General features: G+C 37.4%; 1 protein-coding gene across 4 annotated transcripts in view; it reads left to right on the top strand.

Moving 5' to 3' along the window:
• Positions 1-26,264, top strand: part of PRRC2C (proline rich coiled-coil 2C) — a 95,247-nt gene that overhangs the window by 17,860 nt on the left and 51,123 nt on the right. For 2 of the 4 annotated variants that reach the window (XM_040451708.1, XM_040451706.1), the window contains exons 2-11: positions 7,239-7,400; positions 8,755-8,926; positions 10,641-10,750; positions 11,835-11,960; positions 13,683-13,906; positions 17,482-17,564; positions 18,221-18,354; positions 18,435-18,522; positions 19,803-19,947; positions 21,706-21,759. In XM_040451708.1, the coding sequence (XP_040307642.1) occupies positions 7,289-7,400; positions 8,755-8,926; positions 10,641-10,750; positions 11,835-11,960; positions 13,683-13,906; positions 17,482-17,564; positions 18,221-18,354; positions 18,435-18,522; positions 19,803-19,947; positions 21,706-21,759 (1,248 nt within the window). In that variant the 5' untranslated portion in view covers positions 7,239-7,288. Of the gene's footprint in view, positions 1-7,238; positions 7,401-8,748; positions 8,927-10,640; positions 10,751-11,834; positions 11,961-13,682; positions 13,907-17,481; positions 17,565-18,220; positions 18,355-18,434; positions 18,523-19,802; positions 19,948-21,705; positions 21,760-26,264 lie in introns of all 4 variants that reach the window. The other 2 variants (XM_040451707.1, XM_040451704.1) reach the window with 1 other exon arrangement.

Raw genomic sequence — 26,264 nt, 5'->3', positions numbered from 1 at the left:
TGCCTTATTCCTGATCTTTGGGAGGACAGGAGTAAGCATTCAGTCTTTTACCATTAAGTATGATGTTGCTATAGGTTTTTGGACTTTACTAATAGACTTTATTTTTTTGTTGGTTTTCATACATGCCCTTTAAAATCAAGATGAGCCCTAGTTTACTTAGAATTGTTATCAGGGATAGGTATTGGCTTTGTCATGTGCCTTTTGATATTGAGATAATCGTGTGCTTATCTATGGTGAAATGCATTGATTTTTGATTGTTAAACCAACCTTGCATTCCTGGGATAAAGATACTTAAATAATAAAAAAAATCTCATATATTATTCCTTTAGTTCTCTTTCTGGTGTGGTTCATTCTTTTCTGTAGATCTAGATTCTGATCTGTTGCCATTTTTTTTCCTAGTTGAAGAACTTTAATATTTAATATTTCTTGTGTAGGTCCTGCTAGTGATGAATTCTTTCAGGTTTCTTGTGTCTGAGAAAGCCCCTAACCCCTTTTTTGTTCTTCAGTTTTGAAAGATATTTTTATTGAGTAGAGAATTCTAAGTTCATCAGGGTCTTTTTCTTTCAATACTTTTAGGCCTGAGGCTGCAACATTTCTCACTTGCATCATTTCCAACAAGAGTTGTTTTTCTTTTTTTTTTTTTTCTTTTTTTATTTTTTTTTTCAACGTTTATTTATTTTTGGGACAGAGAGAGACAGAGCATGAACGGGGGAGGGGCAGAGAGAGAGGGAGACACAGAATCGGAAACAGACTCCAGGCTCTGAGCCATCAGCCCAGAGCCTGACGCGGGGCTCAAACTCACGGACCGTGAGATCGTGACCTGGCTGAAGTCGGACGCTTAACCGACTGCGCCACCCAGGCGCCCCAAGAGTTGTTTTTTTAAGTATCCTTAACAAAATTTTTTTAATGTTTACTTATTTTTGAGAGAGGGAGATCGCCAACAGGGGAGGTGCAGAGAGAGGGAGACAGAGGATCTGAGGTGGACTCTGCACTGACAGCACAAAGCCCAGTGTGACGCTCGAACTCGCATACTGTGAGATCATAACCTGAGCTGACCCAGGTGCCCCTGCTGTTGTTATTTTTATGTTTGTTTCTCTTGTTGCTTTAAAAAAATTTTTTTTTTATTTTTTACATTTATTTATTTTTGAGAGACGGAGACAGAGACAAGTGGGGGAGGGGCAGAGAGAGAAGGAGACCCGGAATCTGAAACAGGCTCCAGGCTCTGAGCTGTCAGGACAGAGCCTGATGCAGGGCTCGAACCTGTGAGATCATGACGACACTCAAAAAACTGACCAAGCCACCCAGGTGCCCCTCTTTTGTTGCTTTTAAAATTTTCTCCTTAGGGGGCGCCTGGGTGGCTCAGTGTAAGTGTCTGACTCTTGATTTCTGGTCAGGTCATAATCGTGGGTTTGATCCCTGTGTCAGGCTTTGTGCTGACAGCTCAGAACCTGGAGCCTGCTTCGGATTCCTTTCTCTTCTCTCTCTCTCTCTCTCTCTCTCTCTCTCTCTCTCTTTCCCCTTCCCCACCTGTGCTCTCTCTCTCTCTCTCAAAAATAAAATTTGGGAAAAAAAGATTTTCTCTTTATTGTTACAGATTTTTTTAAAAGACTTTTTTATTTTTAAGTAATCTCTACACCCAACATGGGGCTCAAACTCACAACCCTAAAATCAAGAGTTGTATATTTTATTGCCTGAGCCAGCCAGGCTCCCTTCTTTATTTTTAGTTTTGAACAATTTGATTATGATGTGCTTTTGGTGTGATTTTCCTCATATTTTTTATGCTTGGATTTGTTGAGTCCTTTGGACCTGGGTTTGTAGTTTTCATCAAATTTGTAACATTTGGTCATTATTTTAAGTTCTTTTTCTCGCATTGTCTTTTCATCTACTGATGACTTCAAGTTCACTATTTTTTTTTTTTATCAAAATGCCTAAAATGCTGCTAGTCCCATCCAGTGTGTTTTTCATTTCTATAAATTTTGATTTTTAAATATCTTTCATGTCTCTATTTGTAGTCAGCCTTCTTGTTGAATATATAGAATGCAGTTACACTTTTAAAAAACTGGTTTAACAATGGTTTATGGCCACTAGGTCACCTGGGTTGGTTTCAGTTGATTGATTCTTTAATGTGGTTCATCTTTTCGTGTCTGTTTGTGTAATTTTTATTTGCATGCAACAGTGTAGATTTTACTCTCTTGGGTGTTGGATTTTCCTTCTTTTTTATATATATTCTTTAAATTTCTTTCAGACTTGGTTACTGGGGAACAACAGTTTGATCCTTTTGAGTGTTGCTTTAAGATTTCCAGATCAGTGTTTACTTTTACTTTGGCTACTTTTTTTTTTTAACCACTGCTGAGATGAGGTGTTTGTTAATACTCTATCCAATACCCAGTGATTTAAGAGTTTCGTTGTTGTTGTTTTTTAAGTCTGGCTGGTGAGAACAGACACTATTCCCCGCCCTTTGTGAATAGCATGTACTGTTCCTCTGATTAAAATGGTTCTTTCCTGGGGCAGCTGGGTGGCTCAATGGGTTAGGCTTCTGACAGGCTCAGGTCATGATCTTGTGGTTCCTGAGTTTGGGCTCTCTGCTGTCAGTGCAGAGCCAGCTTGGACCCTCTTGTCTCCCCCTCTCTCTCTCTCTGCCCCTTCCCCATGTGTTCTCTCTCTTTCAAAAATAAATAAATATTAAAAAAAAAAAAAAAAAAAAAGAAGGTTCTTTCCTGGCTTTAGTAGCTTCCTAACACACATCTGCACACTGGTACTGTGCTGAATATTCAAGGGGGATCCTCTTCAGGTCTGTAGCATTTTCTCTGTATAACTCTCTTTCAAATATTCTGTCCTAGCACCCTGAGCTTAGCTTCATAGTTTTCCGCTCAGGCAGTCTGCCAGCTTCCACTTGAGTGCCATGACCTGGGAACTCTCTAGGCACTAAATTCAGGAAACCATAGGTCTCAATTCACTTTTTTCTGTCTTTTGGGGATCACTGTACTTTCTTGCCTGATGTGCAGTTATCTTAGGCTCTGGTGTTACTTACATATAAAAATTATACATATGCACATGTGTGTATACAGATACACATCTGTATATACTGGATGGTATATATAAAAATGTGTTTTGTCCAGTTTTTGAGTTGAATTGTTTCAGTAGGGGAATGTAAATCTGATCCCTGTTACTTCGTTTTAGCTGAAAGTGTACACCTGTCAGGCCCGATTATTACTTTCTTAGAAAATTCTTGTGTAGCTATGATTCTTTGATTTATTTTAGGCACCCAAACAGGAATTCCACTTAAAAAATATTTTTTAAGTACATTATACAAAGTGAAGATAAATCTTGATCATGCTTAGGCTAGATTGGTTGGATTCTTTTGATACTTTGTCCTAAAAGTAATCTTAAATTTTGAACAAGTCACTGGCTTTTCTTTCAGATATATGTTAGCTAATATTCAGTCTACTTGGGGCTTTTTCAGGGTATATCTTCTCAAGTCTTTCAGAAGGAACACCCCAAAAAGCAAGTAGGCTAAATTAAACTTTGGCCTTAAACTAAAAGTTCTCATACCAACTGGCAAACCACTGTAGTGGAATCGACCTTTCTGATTTATACAGTTTTATTGCTTATGGCTCCAATTCTTTGGTTTTTTTAAAAAAAATTTTTAACGTTTATTCATTTTTGAGAGACAGAGTATGAGTGGGGGAAGGTGCAGAGAGAGGGAGACACAGAATGTGAAGCAGGCTCCAGGCTCTGAGCTGTCAGCACAGAGCCTGACATGGGGCTCAAATTCACAAGCTGTGAGATGCTTAACCGACAGCTTACTAGGCACCCTGTCCAATTCTTTGGTTTTAAAAATGCATATTGTGGAGTGCTTGGGTGGCTTGGTTGAGTGTCCAACTCTTAATTTTGGCTCAGATCGTGATTTCATGGTTCGTGGGATCCAGCCCTTTGTCGGGCCCTGTGCTGACAGTATGGAGACTGCTTAGGATTCTCTCTCTGCTCCCATCCCCCCCCCATCCCCTCTTTTTCTCTCACAAAATAAATAAATAAAAACTTGAAAAAAACCCCTGTTAAGCTGCATATTCTTTTATACCAGTTAGGTACATTAAGTGATAGTTTGTCCTTTTGATGGAATTATCATTCAATTCATTTATATACCATCTTGTGTATTTGATGTGTATTTTTTTCTGGTGTAGTGGGTACTGTAAAACATAAAAACAAGAGCAGGTCTTAAGCATATGAAAGCACATGTTTATTCTGTATTCTTGTGGCCTAATAAGTTGATTCTTTGTCCGTATTTCTCACTGCAGAGTACACCCAGTGTGTATTTTAATAACCTCTTTTGAGAAAAGAGTATGTACTGAAGGGCATATTTTATTTCACTTCTTTCTTTTTAAGGAATAGGAAGAAAGATACATCCCCTTTACTGCAGTGGTTTTGAAGACTGCTTGCATATTAGAATCAGCTGAGGAATTTTTTCAAACAAAGGATTGATGCCCAGGCCCCACCTTGAAACCACAGATACTGACATATTTTAAGTCCCAGGTGATTCCAGTGTGCAGCAAGGGTTAAGAACCATGGCTTAGAATATATCCGCTTTTAATAAATCAGCAAATCCTAAACTTGTGTGTGTCTCAGCATCGCCTGAGGACTGGGTAAAACTGAATGCTGGGCCCCATCCTCAGGGTTGGATTTGGCAGGTCTGGGTTGGGGCCTGAGAATTTGCATTTCTGGTAAGTTGTACATGGTGGTTGAGAACCCCGGTGCCAGTAGTTGGAGACAGGGACGCTGTTGAGAAAGATGGATGTAGATGCAGGTGGGCTTGTAGGTTTGCCCCTGTGTTTGAGGAGTTTCTTAAAACGTTGTTTTGTCTATGATGTAGGCATGTGAGGGTCTCCACTAACAGTGTGGCAGGGAGTGGTTGAGAGGTTTAAGATGTTAAACTGCCATTAAATGAGAGTGAAAGAACAAGTTAAGTGTTTCTCTTTTTTTTCCTTTTTAAATTTATTATTACTATTATTTATTTATTTATTTATTTATTTATTTATTTATTTTGAGAGAGAGAGAGAGAGGGAGAGAGAGAGCAAGCACAGGGGAGGGGCAAAGGAAGGGACACATTGAGCTGAAATCAAGAGTCAGACGCTCAACCCACTGAACCACCCAGTCGCCACTGACTTTTTTTCTTGATATATCAGTTACTTTTTCTTACCTGAAGAGAGATCTCTTTGAATCTTAATTTCATCATCTAGTAAATATGCACTGCCCCTTTTTTTGTTTTTGTCATTGTAGATGAATGTATGTTTTCCCTACATCTTTGTTCATGGTATTGGTGAAAATATGTCAACACGATAGGGTCTGGGAGTACAGCTCTTTACACCATCATCATCATTAGCACCTTAGGAATGGAATGAATTGTATGCATTCTTACATATATGGTAGCAGATAGCAAGCTATTTATATATCATATAGTTCTTTTGGTTGCCGGTGAGTCCTTTTCACAATTTATATCAAGGAGAGCTTGTTTGCTAAGTGTATACCTGGAGAGCTAACTGGTTATCTACAGTTACATGGGGAGGAGGTGGCATGATATAATGGACTGACCCAGAAGCCTTGATTTCAAATCCAATCCCATTTACCTGTGAACATCAGTTTCTTCATCTGTAAAATCAGGATACTAACTATAGTATACAGTTAGTTGTTAGCCTGAAATGAGATAATGTGAAAATTTTTGGTAAATTCTATAGAACTATACATATATTGAATGTGGTGGTTGATATACCTGTAACACCACACCTCTGCATGTGATGCTGATTCTACAGTTGACATGTAAAACCAGTAGGCAAAATGATCTTTATGATGTTAGAGTCTGCATAGGCATTCCTTGATTTGGAATACTTTTTGCATGATGTATGTATCTATTCTCTGTGCTTCAGTTCTCAGTGCTTTTAGCTATTGATGGGTGTAGGGTTTGGGGGTAGAATTGGCCATCTTATGCCCTACTTCCACCCTAACCACTTACAGACATATTTAAATATAAAACAAAACCATAAGGTTGATATGTGTGAATTCCATGAAATGGAAGGAAAATAGTATAAACTAATTTGTGTATTTTTCGTGTTTATTAATAGACTGGTTTTTAGTTAAGGCACACACAAGATTAGGATATATTAGCCCCAAAGATGAAATTCTTTTTGTTTGTATATGAGTGTTCATAAAAATACTATTTTCTTCTAATAACTTCTTTTATATAGAGAGACTTGTTTTGACAAGTTCACACCACTTCTTGAACATTAAATCCATAGCCATGAAATAGAATACTGTTTTTATGTACCTTAGGTTTATGAGGAAATGTTTGCAGAGAAAATAGAATGTTTCTTTTATTCTGAATTGTTAAATTACTGTAGTTTTTTAAGACACATACTGCCTGAAAACAGAGGCATGCAATTTAGAGGAATGATGGTAATCCTTGTATCATATTTACATTCCATATGTATGAACTGATGCCTGTCGTCTCAAGCCTATTAAATTGAATAGTTTTTATTAAATAGACAGTCTCCGTAGATTTACTGTAGTTGAACTATTCATTTCAGTATGGATTAAAATTTTTCTTTTTCTTTTTCTTTTTTTTTTTTTTTTAAGTAGGCTCCATACCCAACATGGGGCTCGAACTCATGATCCTGAGATCGAGTAGCATGTGCTGTCAACTGAGCTAGCCAGGAGCCTCTGGATTAAAACTCTTATTCTGATACAGTTAAGTGGTTATAAACCACTAATGTGTTAACTGAAGGCAGGACAGTTTACTTTGATTGATACGGTTGTGTGTTCTTGGAATTTGACAGTATTGAAGGAGTGTATGAAATTATTATTATTAAGTTTGTTTATTTTGAGAGAGCATGAGCACGCAGGAGGGGGAGAGAGAGTGAAAGAGAGAGAATCCCAAGCAGGCTACTTACTGTCAGTGCAGAGCCCAGTGCAGGGCTTGATCTCATGAATCGTGAGATCGTGACCTGAGCCGAAACCAAGCTGGGTGCCTAACCAACTGAGCCAACTGAGCTGGGTGCCTAACCAATTGAGCCAACCAGGTGTCCTGAAATTATTGTTGATATGAGTTATTGAAGATTGATTTCATTTCTCAGTGTTTTTATTTTTCAGAATTTCTGGGAACATTTGAATTTACTGAGAGTTTCTTAAAGTAAGCTAGCTAATAAATTCTAAAATTTTCCTCACTTTTCATTTTTATGTGTGTCTTAAAGGTTTGAAGGGGTGTGGCAGGAGGCTTTGGACTCGATGAGTTTCCACCGAAATGTCGGAGAAGTCAGGCCAGAGCACAAAAGCAAAGGATGGGAAAAAGTATGCAACACTCAGTTTATTTAATACTTACAAGGGTAAATCTTTAGAAACTCAGAAAACCACAGGTGAGTAAAAACAAGTGGCATATTTTTATGATTTTCATGGTTTTGTTTTATTACCGTGATTGGTATTCTGGAGCTATTCCTGTTAGAAGCTAGGACAAACCCATGTTTATGCAGCCCTCTGTACATTAGACTTTGTGTATGTGTTCATTTTTCAGGGGAAAAATTAAATAATCTTACAGCTGAACATTTATAAGTGTTTTAAAATATGTTTTTTATTTTCTTGTTTGTTGTCAGCAGACAATAAGTAGAACTGTGTGGTTCCAAAGGGGAATCTCGTTCAACGAGATTGGTAGGCATAGAATTAGTGGGTATTTACCACCACTTTTAGTTACGGAATAAAGACAGTCCTGTTTGTTTCTTGATAACTTGAACCCAGTGTTTACAGTGAAAGGTGAAAACTGGACGTTTCGTATGTATGATACGTTAGCAGCATTCATTATGAATGAGAAGTTAGCATATTCTAAATATGTACTAAATTTGGGGTTTAAAATAGATTCCCTGAAAAGATTACAAAACCTGTTTTCACCCATGTTTTTCCTTTTCATAGTAAATAGGGTTGTTAAACTGTTTAAATCATCTTTTCAGTAACTCGATAGTTTAATATTTCTACCGTGGGTTATGTTGCTGGCATGTGGCTTAGTTTTAAAATTCTTAGAGAAAGACAGATATCACATGATTTCACTCATATGTGGAATTTGAGGAACTTAACAGATGATCATAGAGGAAGGGAACGAAAAATAAGATGTAAACAGAGAGAGGCAAACCATAGGAGACTCATTTTTAAAGGTTTTGTTTTGTTTTTGAAGTTTGTTTATTTATTTTGAGAGAGAGAGAGCACCAGTGGGAGAGGAGCAGGAGGAGGGTGGGGCGGGGGGCGGCGGGTGCAGAGGATTCAAAGCAGGCTCTGGGCTGAGAGCAGATAGTCCGATACAGGGCTAGAACTCAAAACCCGCGAGATCATGACCTGAGCTGAAGGCAGATACTATGTTTAACCAACTGAGCCACCCAGGCACCTCCAAACTATACAGTTTGGAGATGTATAGTACAGAGAACAAACTCAGAGATTGATGAGAGTGGGGAAAATGGGTGATGGGCATTAAGGAAGGCACTTTTGGGATGAGCACTGGGTGTCATATGTAAGTGACGAATCACTGGATTCTACTCCTGAAGCCAAGAGTACATGGTATGTTAACTAACTTGAGAATGAATGAATAAAGTTCATATTTTAAAATATTAGGAAATAATAGTTCAAGATTTCATTAATTCCTGTTGTCTTTCTATATAGTTTTAAGAATAAATTGAGCGATAAAATAGATGTTCTAAGAAAGTTGATGTTATTGATCTTTAGTTGCAGCTCGACATGGATTACAGAGTCTCGGAAAAGTTGGTATTTCACGGCGTATGCCTCCACCTGCTAACCTCCCAAGTCTCAAAGCAGAAAACAAAGGCAATGACCCTAATGTGAACATTGTACCTAAAGATGGCACAGGATGGGCATCAAAACAAGAACAGCATGAAGAAGAAAAGTGAGTCAAAGTCAAAGAATGAAACTATTCCCCTTTCTTTAGAGAACTTGTCTTTTCTTGTCTTGTCTTGTTTTGTCTTCTAAGATTTTATTTCTAAGTGATCTCCACACCCAGCGTGGGTCTCAGACCCACAGCCCTGAGATCAAGAGTCGAATACTCCACCGACTCCAGTCAGCCAGGTGCCCTGGAGAGAGCTTCTATTTGCGTTCGTTCTGCGTGCTAGACGTAATGCTACATGTATTAGATACCTCATGCCATCTAAAATCTTTTACATAGCCAACTTTTGATAAATTTGTTTTTTAAAGAAAGTTTTATTCATTTTTTTAAAGTTTATTTATTTTGAGAGAGAGAGAGAGAGCATGTGTACACAGGTGAGGAAGGGGCAGAGAAAGGGGAGAGAGGGAATTCCCAGCGGGCTCCGAGCTGTCAGCCCAGAGCCCGATGCAGGGCTCTGTCACTGTGAGATCATGACCTGAGCCAAGATCAAGAGTTGGATGCTTAACTGACTCAACCACCCAGGCTCCCATGATGAATTTGTTTTTGTGAGAATATTTAGGGGCAGTGTTTCCATGTGTCAGTGTAGAACAACAGATGACAAAATTGCTAATCACAACTCTTCTTACGTACCAAGTCAGGTGCCCTCAAACCCCCACCATATCTGGCATTCTCCGAATATAATTAGGAGTTGATTCTGTTAAATAATTTCCATGATACTAAGAATTCCTGTCTGCCTGGTTCACTGAAACTATACCTGATGCACATTTTTAAGTGCTCAAGTAATGTTGTTTGAACGAATAAAGAATTAGCAAAAAGGCTATGATAGAATTAATAATGACCTTATTCAATGCATGTTTAGCATTCTGTGTTTCAGGGATTATGCAGGGCTCTTAAGTTTATTGAATGACCAAGTGAAGTAGTGGTAATTTGGAAAAATAATGCAAGCAATTGGGTACTTGGTGCTTTTTGTCTGTATCTGTTATCAAATTTTTGTATTCCAATTTGGGGAACTTTATGTAGTAAATTTGACTTTACTTGATAAAGCTTGTCAAAGACATTGTTCTCTGTTTCTTAGTTGTAGAATTATTTTGTAGTAGCAAGTTAGTTACGGGTCTCAGTATACCAGAAATATATTGTATCTATTAAGTTTCTTAACTACTATCTTTTTTATTTTCAAGCATTAACTCATTATAATTATTGAATAAAACTGTAGATTGTTTAAAGATACCTTTTACTCAAGGGGATGTACCAGGCAGGTTGCTGTTACCGCTTCCGGTAACATTAATAAGTTACAGTGGTGAACCTGTTGACTGCCAGATGGAGAGTTTGCTTAGACTTAGCACTGGTCAAGTCCACCAGTCCAGACAGTATGTATGCTATAATGTTATTTCTAATTATATATAAATGTAGACTTTTTCAAAACAGACTTTTGGTAGCTATGCTCAATAATGAGTGTTTCCTTTTTTTTTTTTTTTTTTATTTTTTGCAAAATTAAAAACAAGCTGTCTTCTTGGGTTACTAAAAGATAGAAATGAAAGGGGATGAAAATAGCTATACTTTATTTAAAAGAATGCTGCAGAGGAAAAGCATTTGTGGGAAATGCACCTATGAGTAAATATGTAGCCAGAACCATCTATACACAGATTTACTATAAATACAGTATTTATTTTATTTGAACATACAATATCTGAAATAATGGATTCATGTTTTTTTTAAGAACACCAGAAGTTCCACCAGCACAGCCAAAACCTGGGGTTGCAGCTCCCCCAGAAGTAGCACCTGCTCCCAAATCTTGGGCCAGTAACAAGCAAGGTGGGCAAGGAGATGGTAAGTGGACATTAGCTGAGGAAACTGGCTAGGTTTGATGGTTACTGAACAGCCATGCAGGAGATAAGGGGTGGATTATTATGTTTTGGCAGGGGTGGAGAACATTGTTGAAGGGTATACTCTGGCCCTAAAAAGGGTCTTTTTTTCAGCTCTTGGGGTAGTTAAGTTTCAGTGCCAAAACCCATGTATGAGCCAATGATAGGAATTTAAAAGGGAGTCTTTAAAATCCCCTCTGTCCCACATTGTTTTATCTTTACCCTAGTACCTTTAGCTCTTTAAGGCATAAAAGGACCCAGACACTGTGTAGATTGCTATAAGCCATATTCATCACCACGTGTGCCCCATTACCTCTTCTGTTTCAAACATGCTGCTCCCGATTCCATGGTAGAGAAGAGCTAGACAGTTTCCATAAAGCACAGTAACAGTAATACTCCCCCCACTTAGGAATGATGGACTCCCCAGAAAAATTTAAATTTTCCACTTGCAAACCAGGAAACATCTATAAAGCATTGTATGGGAACCTATCCAGGCCCTTAAACTAATACAATCAGATCTTTTAATTTATAGAAGTGTATAAATAGGCAAGCAGGCAGGTAGATAGATGGATGGATGGGTGAATGGGTGACTAGGAAGGTTGCAACCAGTATCTCAGTTGTAAATTCAGTGAAGGCATTTTAGCCTCACAGTGAATAGTTGCAGTGTTTGTTTATATATTCTATTTCAGTAATATTATTTGAACTGATTCTTAGAGTTACTAGTAAAGGAATTTGACTTTTTGAAAATGTGAGGAGTCATAATGAAAGAGAAACAGGAGTGACACTGTGCTTACTCGCCTCGTCGTCTTTAATGAGTTCTGAACAGTGTCTGGCAGAATCTTTTCTTAAATTTTTATCTCCTCATGGCTGTTCATTAACTTTCCAAGGGATTCTAATTCTAAATAAATTTTAACGTTTTATGGATATAAACAGTCATCATTGAAAAGTGGAATAATTTATCAGAGAAAAGCAGAGAACTCTACCCTGGGAGGGTGTTTCCATTATCTTGAGTATAAGTGTTACACTTAATGTTTTAAAAAAATCTGTAGGAATCCAGGTGAATAGTCATTTTCAGCAAGAATTTCCCAGCCTACAGGCAGCTGGAGATCAGGAAAAAAAAGAAAAAGAAATGAATGATGACAACTATGGACCTGGACCCAGTTTACGTCCACCAAGTAAGAATACTTTCTATTTAATAAAAATGGTGAATGAGATTATATTTGTGTTTTATTTAATGATCTAATTTCCTGCCCAATATTATTGTTATATGTGACTTGCCTGTTTTGAAAGACAGACAGTAACTGCTATCATTCCGGCGTGGTTTTCACATACATAGCATTCCTAGAACTCAAGACCTCAAGTTTGGGGGTGGGGGTGGGGAGAGAACTTAAGTTTGGAGATGTACATCTTGGGCCTCACACCCAACCCACTAAATCAAAAATCTGCATTTTAACAAGATGCCTGGATGAGTTCTTTGCACATTAATAATGGTCATTTTTACAGTAGTAAAAATTTTGGACCAACCTTCCTAATATGCAAATATTTATTTATAAATTATATCCATTTATTTACTACTCTATTAACATTCAAGGATCCCTTGTTTTCTGAACTCAAAGCAGAGAACCAAATAAATTTGGATAGTGAGAAATAGTTGTGTACATTATAAAGCAAAAACTAAAAATAGAAATATAAAATCCTTGAGATTTTTAAATGAATTGTATTAGTTTCCGATTGTCATTACCAAATATATCAAAGAATTCTGTATACATGGGGAGGTTTTTCTTTTCACTGATGGTTACAAATCTATATTTCTGATAACCTGATATATTTCATATTTCTTATGGCTCATTTCTTGTCTGGTTGGGTAAATCATCTTATTTTTAATTGCTGTTATGTAATTGATGCATTTCTATTAGAAATAGATGTGTTAGCTTTAGTGTTTTCTTGTTCAGTTGATTTTCACCAGTTATCTGTTGCTGAATAATAAATCTGGCAGCTTGAAACAAGAAACTGAACTGGACTTAACTTCACACAGTATCTGAGGGTCAGGAATCTGGGAGCTGCTTAGCCAGGAGTTCTAGCTAAGGACCTCTGTCAAGAAAATTGCAGTGAAGCTATCATCTGATGCTGACTTGACGTGGCTACTGTCCCAAGCTCGCTCACGATGCCTCTTTTGTATGTGGGCTGCTTAGAGTGTTGCTTCCCCGGATGAAGACAGATGTGACTATTCCCACTCAGGATGGAAGCCCAGTTTTTAATAACTTAATCTCATAAGAGACACATCATCACTTTTGCTTTATTCTGTAGGTGACACAGACCAGTCCTGGTACACTGTCAGGGAGGACTACACAGGGTGTGAATACCAGGAGATAGAAATGCATTTTGGGCATCTTGGAGGCTACCTACCAAACACTGTAGTCACTGAGTTTGTTCCTTGGGCACATGTAACTAGCCATAGTAGACTAAAAACAAATTTGAGCATTACTGTAAATATAGAACTCCCCTTCCCTCAGGGCACCTCAGATCCAACAGTGATTTTAATCTCTATCTCACATATCTGTAAAGCTTAATAGAGAAGCTCTAATATCTTCTTCCCCATCCCCAGTATTTGCTTTTGATGGCACCTTCTGAGGTACATCTGCTCTGCTTTGCAAGCCACTGTTTTTGAATACTAAACACCTTGAAAGCATTAGGGCCTAGATTAGATTTTCACTGCTCTTTTAGTGTGTCTTGTTACTTTATTAAATTTAGAAGTGTGCCTATTTTGATTTCACCGTGTTCCATTTTCAGGTTTTTTTCTTATTCCCTTTTTTTTTTCCTTTTAATTTCCGTGCTCACGAATTCCAAAGTGGTGTTTGTTTCTTTGTTCTAATTGAATTTATCTCTCTCCATACCAGATGTTGCTTGTTGGAGAGATGGTGGGAAGTCTGCCGGCTCACCTTTAACATCTGACCAAGATGAAAAGCCCTCTGGGCAGGATGAAAGCACAGCTGGAACATCAGAACAAAGTGACATCCTCAAAGTGGTGGAAAAGAGGATAGCTTGTGGCCCTCCACAGGCTAAACTGAACGGGCAGCAGCCTGCTCTGGCTTCCCAGTACAGGGCTATGATGCCTCCTTACGTAAGTATCGTCGAAGAAGCAGGCCATTAAATTAGAGGCTTTTGATCTGGGCTCCAAAGAGAGAATTAAAATGGGGAAAAGTTTTGGTTTTTATTTGCATTAACATCTAACTAAAATTTAGCGTTTTCCTTGATTTAGGAATGCAGGAAATAAATCACAGAGGTATCAGGAGTACCCTAGTTTTTCTCGTTAATAGGGATCATAGGTATTTTCATATCACATCATATTGTTTTGGATATAGCAAAATAATTATACTCAGCCACACTTAAAGGTCGTTAGTAGGGGCACCTGGATGGCTCAGTCGGTTAAGCCTCTGGCTTCAGCTCAGGTCATGATCTCATGGTTAGGGAGATCGAGCCCCGCATCCAGCTGTGCCTTGATGCTGTGGAGCCTGTTTGGGATTCTCTTTCTCTCCCTCTCTCTGCCCCTTTCCCTCTCCACTCAAAATAAATAAATAAACTTAAAAAAAAAAGTAAGTTATTAGACCACATGGGTAGACTCACTGGTTATGTAATGAATCACATACATTACCATATCTCAGATTGGTTTTTTAAACATTGTAGTAACAACATTTTAGTATAATTGTTTTCTTTCATAGTACTCTGTGTTTTAGATAATACTTTTCAAACATTTCTATGAGAAGAATTTCATAGGATTTATCAGACTGCCTACGGGGTTTGTCCATGGCACAAAAAAGTTTATGTGCTTTGTTCTAAAGTTTTTATTGGTAAACATACTTTATATTTTTTAACTTTTTATTATAGAATATTTTGAACATATGCAAAAACAGAAATAATAGTACAGTGACCCTCCCCCTTATTCCATACCTCCTGTCCATCTTAAGTATTTATCAACTTGTGGTCTGTTTCACCTATTTCCCACCACCTCAGATTACTGAAGCAAATTCCAGATACTTCATTTCATCTATGTGTATTTTATGTTGGATTTTAAAACAGAAAGACCAGGAGGAAAATCCACAATGGCACTATCACACCTAAAAAGAAAGTTTCTAAAAACATTGAGTCAGTGTTCTAATTTCCCTGATTGTCTTATAATTACGATCTAGATAACATCTGTTCTTTGAAATTGGTTAATATTTTTCTTAGGAATCTTCTTATCTTTGGTTACTTCTTATCCTCCCTCTCTTAAGATTTTTTTGGAGCTTATTTGTTACTATTTATTTGTTATCCTGTGGAGTTTTTATAGTCTGGATTCTGCCGATTCTATTTTTGTAGTTTTATTTAATATATACTTGTGATCCATATATTCCTATAAATTAAAATTTAAATTTGGTGCCTTTACACATCTGTTTGTTCTCAGCTTCCTATGAAATGTTATGGCAGTTTACATGTGCCCAAGTAAATAAACTAACATTTTTCAGGGGACCATTAGTCTCAAAAAGAATAATAGTCTGGTTCTTACATTTATTATGTTATGCATCCATCTATCTATCTATCTATCTATCTATCTATCTATATATATATATAATGTTTGTTTATTTTTGAGAGAGACAGCGCAAACAAGGGAGGGGCGGAGAGAGAGGGAGACACAAAATCTGAAACAGGCTCCAGGCTCTGAGCTGTCAGCATAGAGCCCGATGCAGGGCTTGAACTCACAAACTACGAGATCATGACCTGAGCCGAAGTCGGACACTTAACCAACTGAGCCACCTAGGCGCCCTATATTTATTTTTATTATGACTTAATTCCTAAGTATTCATGTGCTAAATATCCATGTTTGTTCATATTTTCTGATTCTTTGTATTATGTAACCATTCTAGGAATGTCTAAATACAATTGCTTGTTAAATTAGTTTTTAATTTGCATGCATGATAAAAATGAGTCTCCTATGCTAACCTGGCCTTGAAAAATTATTTACACCAGGCTACTTGTCTCCTGTAGTTTGTAAATTCTGCTTCCAGAGACCCCTGAATTTTCCGGCATGGGGGTAGAATGGGAGAAGGGAAAGTAAAAGGGGAGAGCATGTGGCCTTTGTGCCCAGTTTCATCAACCATTTTGTTTGAATAATGTCTTCCACTAATTAACAAAAACAAAAAGCTTTTAAAGCCATAACTATAGGGGTGCCTGGGTGGCTCAGTTGTTTAAGTGTCCCAACTTCAAATCAGGTCATCATCTCGCAGTTCGTGAGTTCAAGCCCCACATCAGGCTCTGTGCTTACAGCTTGGAGCCTGGAGCCTGATTTGGGTTCTCTCTCTCTCTCTCTCTCTCTCTCTCTCTGCCCCTCCTTGCTTGTGTGTGCGCATGCTCGCTCCATCCCTCTCTCTCTCTCTCTCTCTCTCTCTCTCAAAAATAAACATTAAAAATAATTACTATATATTGAGAATTTAAAGATTGTTTATATAATTAATTTTGTGGCAAATTCCTAAATTTTAAACATTTAATACCACACGAAATTAATCTCTATGCCTAATTAGCAGAAGAGAGATCTAATAAAACTTTACCTATGAACATTTGCCTCCAGCAGTGTTTTCACTAACTTCAGTACAGGATGATGTAACTGAAAATTCTCCAGAGTATTCCCCAGACAAAAAGCTTTCCACTAGAGCTTCAGCTGCTGTGCTTAACTTAATTAACTTTGCTCTAACCCTACTTAGAAATTTCTTCTTTGGACAACATGATCATATAAACATAGCCTTTCTTCAAGTACAAAGTAATTTCTGCACCTAACTTTTTTTTTTTTTTAAGAAAAGCTAATATATCTCAGAATATAGATTATATATTTTAAGGTAATGCAGTCTGTTTGCCTGCCTCTCTCTTTATCTCTCTTTCTTCCTCTTTTCTTTCTTATAAATATTTTGACCTGGTTATAAGCACCCCTTGACATCTTATCTTCCTTTTCATATCATAAGATAAATCCCTCATGATGTATCTTCATAATCTATCTTATAACTTTTCCTAAACTTAGCTTTCAAATCCAAGTTCCCATAGAGAGCATCATCTTTGGGCCTCAGTTTGTGATGACTATCTGTATAATAACTTGAATCAAAATTCACCTATGTCCTACCCATAGAAAATCTCCCAAGTAGCTCCCTACCCACCTCCTCCCTCACTCTCTTGGGTTGTGGATGATATTTTTATCCGAACGGAGTTTCCCTTTACCAAGAAATCTGCCTTCAATAAATCTACTCCTCCATTGCAATGAAGTCTCACATTGTTTCCTTTCAAATATTTCAACTTGGTTAAGGCTTTGCAATTCTCTGGGGTGCATGCATGTTGTCTTTTTAGGTTTTTTGTGTCAATATATAATTATGTAATTTTGTTAATGGGATAACAGAAGCTCTTTGTAGGATATGTCCCTAGTTATTACCTTTATTTGTAAAGCCTTGGTGCAAGCAGTAGTCTTACAGATGGCTTATTGTTAAGGGTGAATGATGGTTTATATACTAGCCAATAAAACTGATTTTTCACAGTATAGTTTATTTTAACCTTTCTTTCTATAAATTATAATCTCTGGTTTAGGTAGAGTGATCTTTATGTATATATACATATCGTTATGTACACACACATATATATAACTTGGTTAAAAAATTTATCAATTTTGTTTCCTTCATACAGATGTTTCAGCAGTATCCGAGGATGGCTTATCCTCCTCTTCATGGTCCCCTGAGGTTTCCGCCTTCTTTATCTGAAACGAACAAGTAAGGCTATTAAATGATTAAAGTTGCCAAGGCACATACGCTCATTGAGATTTTCTGTAGTTTGAGTGAGTTGTGATGATTGATTCATTATTTTGATCTCACAGTACAATTTCCAGGAACAAATAATTGACCTTTATAAGACAGAACACAAATGCTTTATTCTTCTAAAACGTTAATTGACATAAGATTCTGAAAACTGGAAATCATCACAAAGATGTGACACTTACATTTATCCCTTTTTCTTTCCATGATATTAATGACCTCCCATTTTCTCCACCGCCCTTTTTTTGCCAAGCGTAAGACTTGAGCGTTTTTCTTAATGATGATTTTTCTTAAAATTCTTCATTTTGATATTAGTGTGTCTTAGCCATATTATTCTTTAACATATTTATTGTTTTTTAAATATTTTTGGTGATAAAAAGCCCACTGTCTAATATTAAATACTTACAAAAAAACTGTATCAAATATTGTCCTAAATTTACATATATACATTAGAAATTTCTCATACACATGCCCAGTGCAAAATATTTTGTGTATATCATGGTGTGGAAAACATTAATGTTGAATTAAAATGAAATTCCAGTCTTTTCATATTTACCTAATTTAGAAGCATTAAAACTTTGTATCCTTTCCCCTCATCACCTCTTGTTCATTAGAGGCCTTCGAGGAAGGGGCCCACCTCCTTCGTGGGCCTCTGAGCCTGAACGCCCCTCCATCCTTAGCGCATCAGAACTAAAGGAGCTTGATAAATTTGATAACCTCGATGCTGAAGCTGATGAAGGTTGGGCAGGTAAGAGGCAAAATTAATTAAGCATTTTTAGTTTTTAGATGTTTTTAAACAGTCAGTCTAAGTTTTCTTTAATTTAATAGGTGCTCAGATGGAAGTAGATTATACAGAACAGCTGAATTTCAGCGATGACGATGAGCAAGGAAGTAGTAGCCCTAAAGAAAATAGCAGGTAAGCTGTTGTGATACCTTCCGCAAGCAACAGTATGAATTCATTGATACAACATCCATTCACGCAGAGAGGCTTCATTAATAGGTATTTATTCTTTTTGTATAAGTTTTCTACATTCTACTCCAAGAATATACTGACTGGGAAGGTGACTAACAAGCCAAAAAATTTTTTTAAAGTACAGCTAATGAAGGAATTTAACTTTGATGTTTCTAAATAAAATACATATTTAGAAAACAAGATGTTTAGTCAGAGGTACTTAGAAAGACAGCATCAGGGACCATTTCCAACTTGTTACTTGCTCGAACTGATTCATATTTCCAGAATTGGAGAAAAATAACTTGGGTTACTACAGCTGCTTTAATCAAGTCTTTGATTTTTTTTTTTTTTTTTTTAATTTCAAGCAGCATTTCAGTTTAGACAATGAGAGGTTTTACTCTCTTCTCTAACATAGGGGCATCATAGTAAGAAATATATGGGTTATGTAACATAAAAATCGGGCTCTTAAAATATAAGGAGCTTGCATGCACATGTTGGTATAGTTTTTTAGCCATGGCAGTATGATACACTCCTGTTTCACGATCAGTTGTGAGCTGCCTGGAACTTGTGATTTTAAAAAATGCCATAGTTTGACTTACCTCTTTCATTAAATCAGAGTAAACTAGAATACAGGTATTAATTAATTATAATATTTTTTGGTTACATTTATTCTTTTTTTAATTAAAAAAAAAATGTTTATTTTGAGAGAGAGAGAGACATGGAGACACAGAATCTGAAGCAGGCTCCAAGCTCTGAGCTGTCAGCATAGAGCTGGACACAAGGTCCAGACTCACAAACTGAGAGATCATGACCTGAGCCAAAGTCAGACCCTTAACTAACTGAGCCACCCAGTCACCCCTGTTTGGTTGCATTTAGATGAGAGAGACTTTTGGGGTGGAGGTGATAGAAAATGGTGGGATTATAATTCATTTGCCAGGTTATATTTCAAGTTGTATGTCCGTATTTGACAACTACTCTACTGTACTTTATACCTTGTGGTGATAAACTGGGCAAGCCCAGTTACTAACACATTAGAGATCTATTAAAGATACACGGTGTATGTTTTACGGATTGAATGACTTAGCACCACCAGGTCACAAAACGATCTCATTCTTTGATATACTCCCCCTGTCTCACACTAAAACCATAGGAAACAGTCTTTTTTATGTAGATAAAATGCTTTTACTTATGGTATAGTCTATCCACTTAACTTTTTTATTTCATCTGGATTTTTGATTCCTCAGTGAGGATCAAGGTTCAAAAGCCTCTGAAAACACTGAAAACCGAAAAGAAGCAGATGAAGCTTGCAACACTAAATCGTCTTCTCAGATACCTGCCCAGCCGTCAGTATCAAAAGGTCCCTACGGGAAGGGACCCTCATTTAATCAGGTTTGTTGAACTCAGGATCCTTGTCACTGCATATGCTTTGGTTGAATTAATCTTGTAATTATGAAGTTGGAAGAAGAATTAGGAAAAAGAAACTATATTTTGTCTTGAATAGTTTAGATCTAAACCATACTTTTTTTGCATTTTAACAAGAATTGTCAATATAGTAGCTAAAATTATCAAGTAGAAACTAGAGTTTAACTTTTTTTCCCTTATAACAGCTTGGCCGTATCAAAGTGGAGGGATAAACTGTTTTTCCAAACTAACATTGCTAAGTGCTTTATGCTTTACTAAATACTTGGTAAATCCTAGTCAGTATTCATGTGAAATAGTATGCGGAATAGGGAAATAACACATAAGGAGTAGAGAATTCTATTAAGTGTGAGTCATTTTGAAGAACATTGTTAAAGGAAATATGTGGGTAAACAGATACACTTGATCCTACTTCAAGACATAGCAAAAAAATGCATTGTAAGCTGGGAATAATAAAGGGCTATCATCCAGAGAGTCACTTAACTCATAATGTACTCAGCATGTATTTGTTGAATTCATACGCAACCTATGGAGGATCTGGTCCCTTCAAGGAGGTAGAAGTAGGTAGTTAACAGTCTCTGTAAAACAAAGAGAAAAGACATCAGACATTGGTTGCAATACAGTGTGATAAGTGGCATGACAGCGTACATAATGAGCTCTTAGAGAATTCTCTGGAAAAGATTTTGCAGAAGACTTGGTACTTGAAGTGAGAATTAGCCAGTAAACAAAGGGAAGAGAGACATTTCAAGCAATGGTAACATGTTCAGAGTAAAGGAGCATGAGAAAGCTTGGCACATTCTAGAAGTCCCCAGTAATTTGATACAGGAGGGGAGTTGGAGAGCTGTGTAACAGTTGATAAGTGTATGCTATACAAGGAAGCTTGAATTTTATTCTGCTTTAAATTAATTAGTTACAATTTTAATGTACATCCAACTTAGCATATAATGCAACAGTGATTTTAGGAGTAGATTCCAGTGATTCATCCCCTGGGTATAACCAGTGCTCATCCCAACAGGTGTCTTTCTTAATGCCCCTTACCCATTTAGCCCATCCTCCTGAATTTGATTCTTAAGGCAGTGGTTAGCCATTGGGGAGTAAATTTGTGAATTCTTAAAAAGGATTTTTCAAGGTTTTTTTGTTCTGTTTCTAATAAAATTCGTGTTTTGTGTGATTTTAAACTTACTGGCTTAACATGGAGAGTGATAGTTGTAAGAATAGAGGAATGTCATATGCCATATCTTGATGTCTTGATGTTTTGTGTGTGTTTGTGACACTGATGCATGTATTAGCAAGTGAATAGTCTGTGTATCATATTTAGTTCTGATATGTTTTAGATGTTTCTTTTCTTTAGGTAAGTCGCATACATTTAGTTTGTCATTAGGAAAAAAATTCAGAAAAAGAAAAGGGCTAACATAAATGAAGTGATAAAATTGGAGGCATACTTCATAGCCACATCACTTGTGGTAGAATTTTAGAATTTATACACTAAAATTCTTTTTTCTGCAAAGTTCATTTGAGGTTCTAATCATATTAAAGTGGCAAAGTGATTTTATAGAATATAAAGTTATTTTGCAGTGAGTAGTGTATTTTTATTGAAAAAGAGAAAAGGATGAAAATGGCTTACTTTTTGCAATCTTGTAGTCCTGAAAACATTGAGTATGTTCAGAAATATTTCCAGTAGATCTCTTTTATGTGATTAGTTTGTAATTGTCCTCATCTTTATAATAGGAACGTGGACCGTCTTCACACCTGCCGCCACCTCCAAAATTGCTTGCACAACAGGTAAATCTTAAACTCTTCTTAATGGTCTGTATGAATTATTTGATTTTACTTATTTTAATGGTAAGATTTCAGTGTATGTTTCTTATGTATAACTTTTATGAAACAGTTAACAGATTTTACCTTGTTAGCTCTCACCGTATCTTCTTCCTCTTTTTTCCGCTACTCTTCATTCTCAACTAATAAGCATGCTCCTAATTTCACTAAGAAATGAGAAGCAACCATTTTCCCTTTTCAGTGCCCTTCCTGTCCTCACTACTAAGCACAGCCCTTCTATTTGTTCCCTTGATCCCCTCTTCTGTCACTTACTGGTAATATTGTCTCTCATCTTAAAACAACTGTTAAGAAAATCACCCATCCTTTGACTCTCACTGCCCTCCATCTCCTTGTAGTTTCTACCCCATTTCCGTTTTCCTTCATGGCAAAATTGTCTTAGTGAGTAATTTACACTTAATATCTTCACTTTCTCATTAACCCTTAACAGTCCAGCTTTGTCATCTATCGCTATACCTTTGAAACTATTATTATGAAGGTCAGTAATGATTTCCATCTTGCTGAATCCACTTCTCTTGTCTTCATTTTACTTAATCTCCGTAGCTCTTGACAAGGTTAACCTCTCCGTCCTTCTTGAAAGACTTTTCTTTTTTTTTTTTTTTTAAACTTTTGAGCCATCACACTATTTTGTTCTCTTCAATTTGTATTTCTTCTGGGCCTTTAGTACCTTTGGGTGTTGGAGGGTTAAGGGCTGTGTTCTCATTCCTTTCTCTAGCCATATCCTTTCCCTGGGGGATCTCATCTATGTGCTGGTGGTACTCAGATACATGTATCTGTAGCCCTTAAAGCTCTACCCTAACTTTAAGAATCATGTATTTAGTGATCAATTCAGCATCACCACTTGGATTTCTGATAGGTATGTCCAAACTGTAACAAGTGTAATAACACCTCCCACCCCCATATACACATACGGCCCTGCTTCTTCCCTGGGCCTCCCATCTTAGGTAGTGGCATTATCATTTACCCATTTGCTCAGGTTGAAACCTAGAAGTCACTCACAAATCGTCTTTCTTTTTTATCATACATCCAGCCTATATGTATCAGCAAATTATGGTATCCCTATCTTTGGAATATATTCCTACACTGAGTACTCACTACCGTCTGTTATATTTCATTTGAACTACCACAGTAGGTTCCTAATAGGTCTTATTTTCCACTCCTGTTGCCTGCTTACCTGCCACCCCCATCCTAAATTCTATAGTAGATATAATCCTTGAAAACTATATATGTTAGGTCAGTGATTTCTTGCTTAGGTCCTTCCAGTGGTCTTTAAGGTCTCTGTCTACTCTCCTGATCTTACTTACTTTTCTCTCTGTTCTTGCCGCACACGGTTTATTGAAGCACCGAAAACATACATTTTATTTGCTGTTCCCTCTAACTAGAGGAATGTTTTCCAGAGGTTCTTCTTCTGACCAAAATCTTTGCTCAGGTGTGACCACTTTAGAGGCCTTGCGTGATAGGTATATCTACCACAACCGTCACATTCATCTTCGCCAGTCATTTTCCTTTGAACCACTGAATGCTCTTTATAGTATTTTTATATACACACGAGCTAAAACTAACCTCTAGAGGAAAATGTAGAAGAAAGTCTTTAAACTTGGGCCAACAAAGATGGTCTTAGATAAGACGCAGGATGCATGAATTAGAAAGAAAAAAATAATGTCAGTTAGACTTTGAAAAACATCTCTAAGACAATGAAAAAATATGTCCTACAAAATATTTTTTTTTTAATTTTTTTTTTCAACGTTTATTTATTTTTGGGACAGAGAGAGAGAGAGCATGAACGGGGGAGGGGCAGAGAGAGAGGGAGACACAGAATCGGAAACAGGCTCCAGGCTCTGAGCCATCAGCCCAGAGCCTGACGCGGGGCTCGAACTCACGGACCGCGAGATCGTGACCTGGCTGAAGTCGGACGCTTAACCGACTGCGCCACCCAGGCGCCCCTGTCCTACAAAATATTAATAATACATTTGACCAAGAACGTGTACTGGGATATATTTAAAACAAAACAAAACCCTTTATAACTAATAATAAGACAAATAGCCCAACAAGATGATTCGAACGTTCACTTCACAAAACAAGATCTACAGATGGCCAATAACCACATGAAAAGATGTTCAGTTTTTTGTTTTTTTGTTTTTTCTTTTTGAGAGCGAGTGTGCAAGCAGGAGAGGGGCAAAGGAACAGAAAGAGAGACCGTCTTAAGAAGTCTCCACGCCCAACGCAGGGCTCGATCTTACAATTGTGAGATCATGACCTGAGCTGAAATCAGGAGTAGGATGCCTAACCAACTGAGCCACCCAGGTGCCTCAAGATGTTCAGTATCTTTTACCACCAGGAAAATGCAAATTAAAACCCCAGTGAGATTTTATTATGGATCCAAAATTTAAAAGGCTGGTGACATGAAATGTCGGTGAGGGTATAAAGCAGCTAGCACCCTCGTATGTTGCTGGCGGGGCTGTAAAACCTTGTAATCACTTTGAAAAACATTTTGATAGTGTCTTATGTAGTGAAACACATACGTAACACGTGACTCTGGCAGTTTCACTCCTTGGTATTTATCCAAGAGAAATGAAAACACATACATTTACACAAAGACTTAGGCGTGAATGTCCATAGCTGTTTATTCATAGTTAAAAAGCTAGAAGCAGTCCACGTGTCCGTCCCACATGAAGTGATGTGCCTATGATGGAATACTGTCCAGCAATAGAATGGACCAAATTACTGATAGACACCTCAAAACTATCATCCTGAGCACAAGAAGCCAGACACAAAAGAAAATATAACTTGATATATCCATATATATGAAACTCTAGGAAAGGTAAAACTGCTCTATGCTGCAAGAAGTAGACCAGTGGTTTTTTGGGGTCAGGGGCACTGTACTGACAGAGGAGTGAAGAAATGTTCTGTCTCTTTTTTTTTAAGTGTTTATTTTATTTATTTTAATTTTTTAATGTTTATTTATTTTTGAGAGAGCACAAGCAGGGGAGGGGCAGAGAGAGAGGGAGACGCAGAATCCGAAGCAGGCTCCAGGCTGTGAGTTGTCAGCACAGAGCCTGACGCGGGACTCGAACTCATGAACTGAGATCATGACCTGAGCTGAAGTTGGACGCTCAACCCAGTGAGCCCCCTGAGGCGCCCCAGTGTTTATTTTTTAGAGAGTGTGTGTACAAGTGGGGGAGGGGCAGAGAGAGAGGGACAGAGGATCCGAAGCGGGCTCTATGCTGACAGCAAAGAGAGCCCAGTGTGAGGCTCGAACACTTAAACCGTGAGATCATGACCTGAGCTGAAGTCGGACACTTAACCAACTGAACCACCCATGCACCCCAGAAATGCTGTGTGTCTTGATCGGGACAGTAGTTACACAAGTGTATCATTTGTCCCTACTCCTCCGACCTGCATTTAAAATATGTGCCTCACATTTTATGTGAATTCTATTTCAATGAAGTTGCTTTTTAAAAAATGATTGTTCTTTAAGTTTACTGCGTGAAGTAGGTACTTTTGTATAATTTTATGTTTGAAGCTTCTCTCTGAGCTGGAGATGAAGTAACTAAACACCAGAAAGATAAAGTGGTTTGCCTAAGTCAGCACTGTTAGTAAATGATAGAGTCTGGATCATATTTTTTTATATAGCCCAGTGTTTTTGTCGTACTATTATTTTCTCGTTTGTGAGGATTCTGACTGGTTACATGGTTTTTAAGGTTTCTTTACCCTACTAGGTACTAAAATCAGTATTTTTAAGACAGTTTTTTTTTTTAGCTCCTTAATATTTCAGACTTTCAGGTGCTCTTTTTATTTTGCTTATTTCTGCATAGTTGCTGGCAGTGACTGTAGTGGTTTTAGAACACATCGATTGAAACGTAAATCATGAAAACATAAAAATCTCTCCGTGATCTCCCACATTTCACTATGGGTTCTAGGTATGCATTTCTAGATCTTTCAGTTTAAAGGTAGAAAATTCTATCTGTGCAAGCTGATTTCTAGGAATCTTCCCTCCTTTGACATGTCAGCAGTAGGGGGGGGTCTCCTCTTCTTCACCTAGCGTCTCTGGGTGTGTTTTTTCCCTGTAATGGTACCTTTATATTCTCAGGGCTCATGTGACACAGTTTTGCATCTTTATGGACTTTTCTCCCTCCTTAGGCATTCCATCTCTGACAGTTGGTGCTCTGAAAAGTGCTCACATTCTAAATGTCCTTTGTGTCTAAATTTAGATTTTGAAATTCATGTTGTGACAGCTTCTAATTTTATTCAACAAATTCTGAGTGAGCAGTAATGTCTGCCACAATAAATAGGTGCATGCGCAGTAAATGTTAGATGGCTAGATTAATTATTCTGGTCTTAGTTTGGGGAATTATCTGAATTTAATATTTTTCCCATGTTGCTTCTTGTTTGCATTTTAATGTGCGTGTCTTATCAGGAATAGTTGTGACATTTTGTGGAGTTTTTCCTGCCCC

The sequence above is a fragment of the Herpailurus yagouaroundi genome, unplaced genomic scaffold (genome assembly GCF_014898765.1).
Source record: "Herpailurus yagouaroundi ecotype Mexico unplaced genomic scaffold, PumYag 205, whole genome shotgun sequence".
In the NCBI taxonomy this organism is placed as follows: domain Eukaryota; kingdom Metazoa; phylum Chordata; class Mammalia; order Carnivora; family Felidae; genus Herpailurus; species Herpailurus yagouaroundi.
This window is presented reverse-complemented; position numbering and strand designations above follow the sequence as displayed.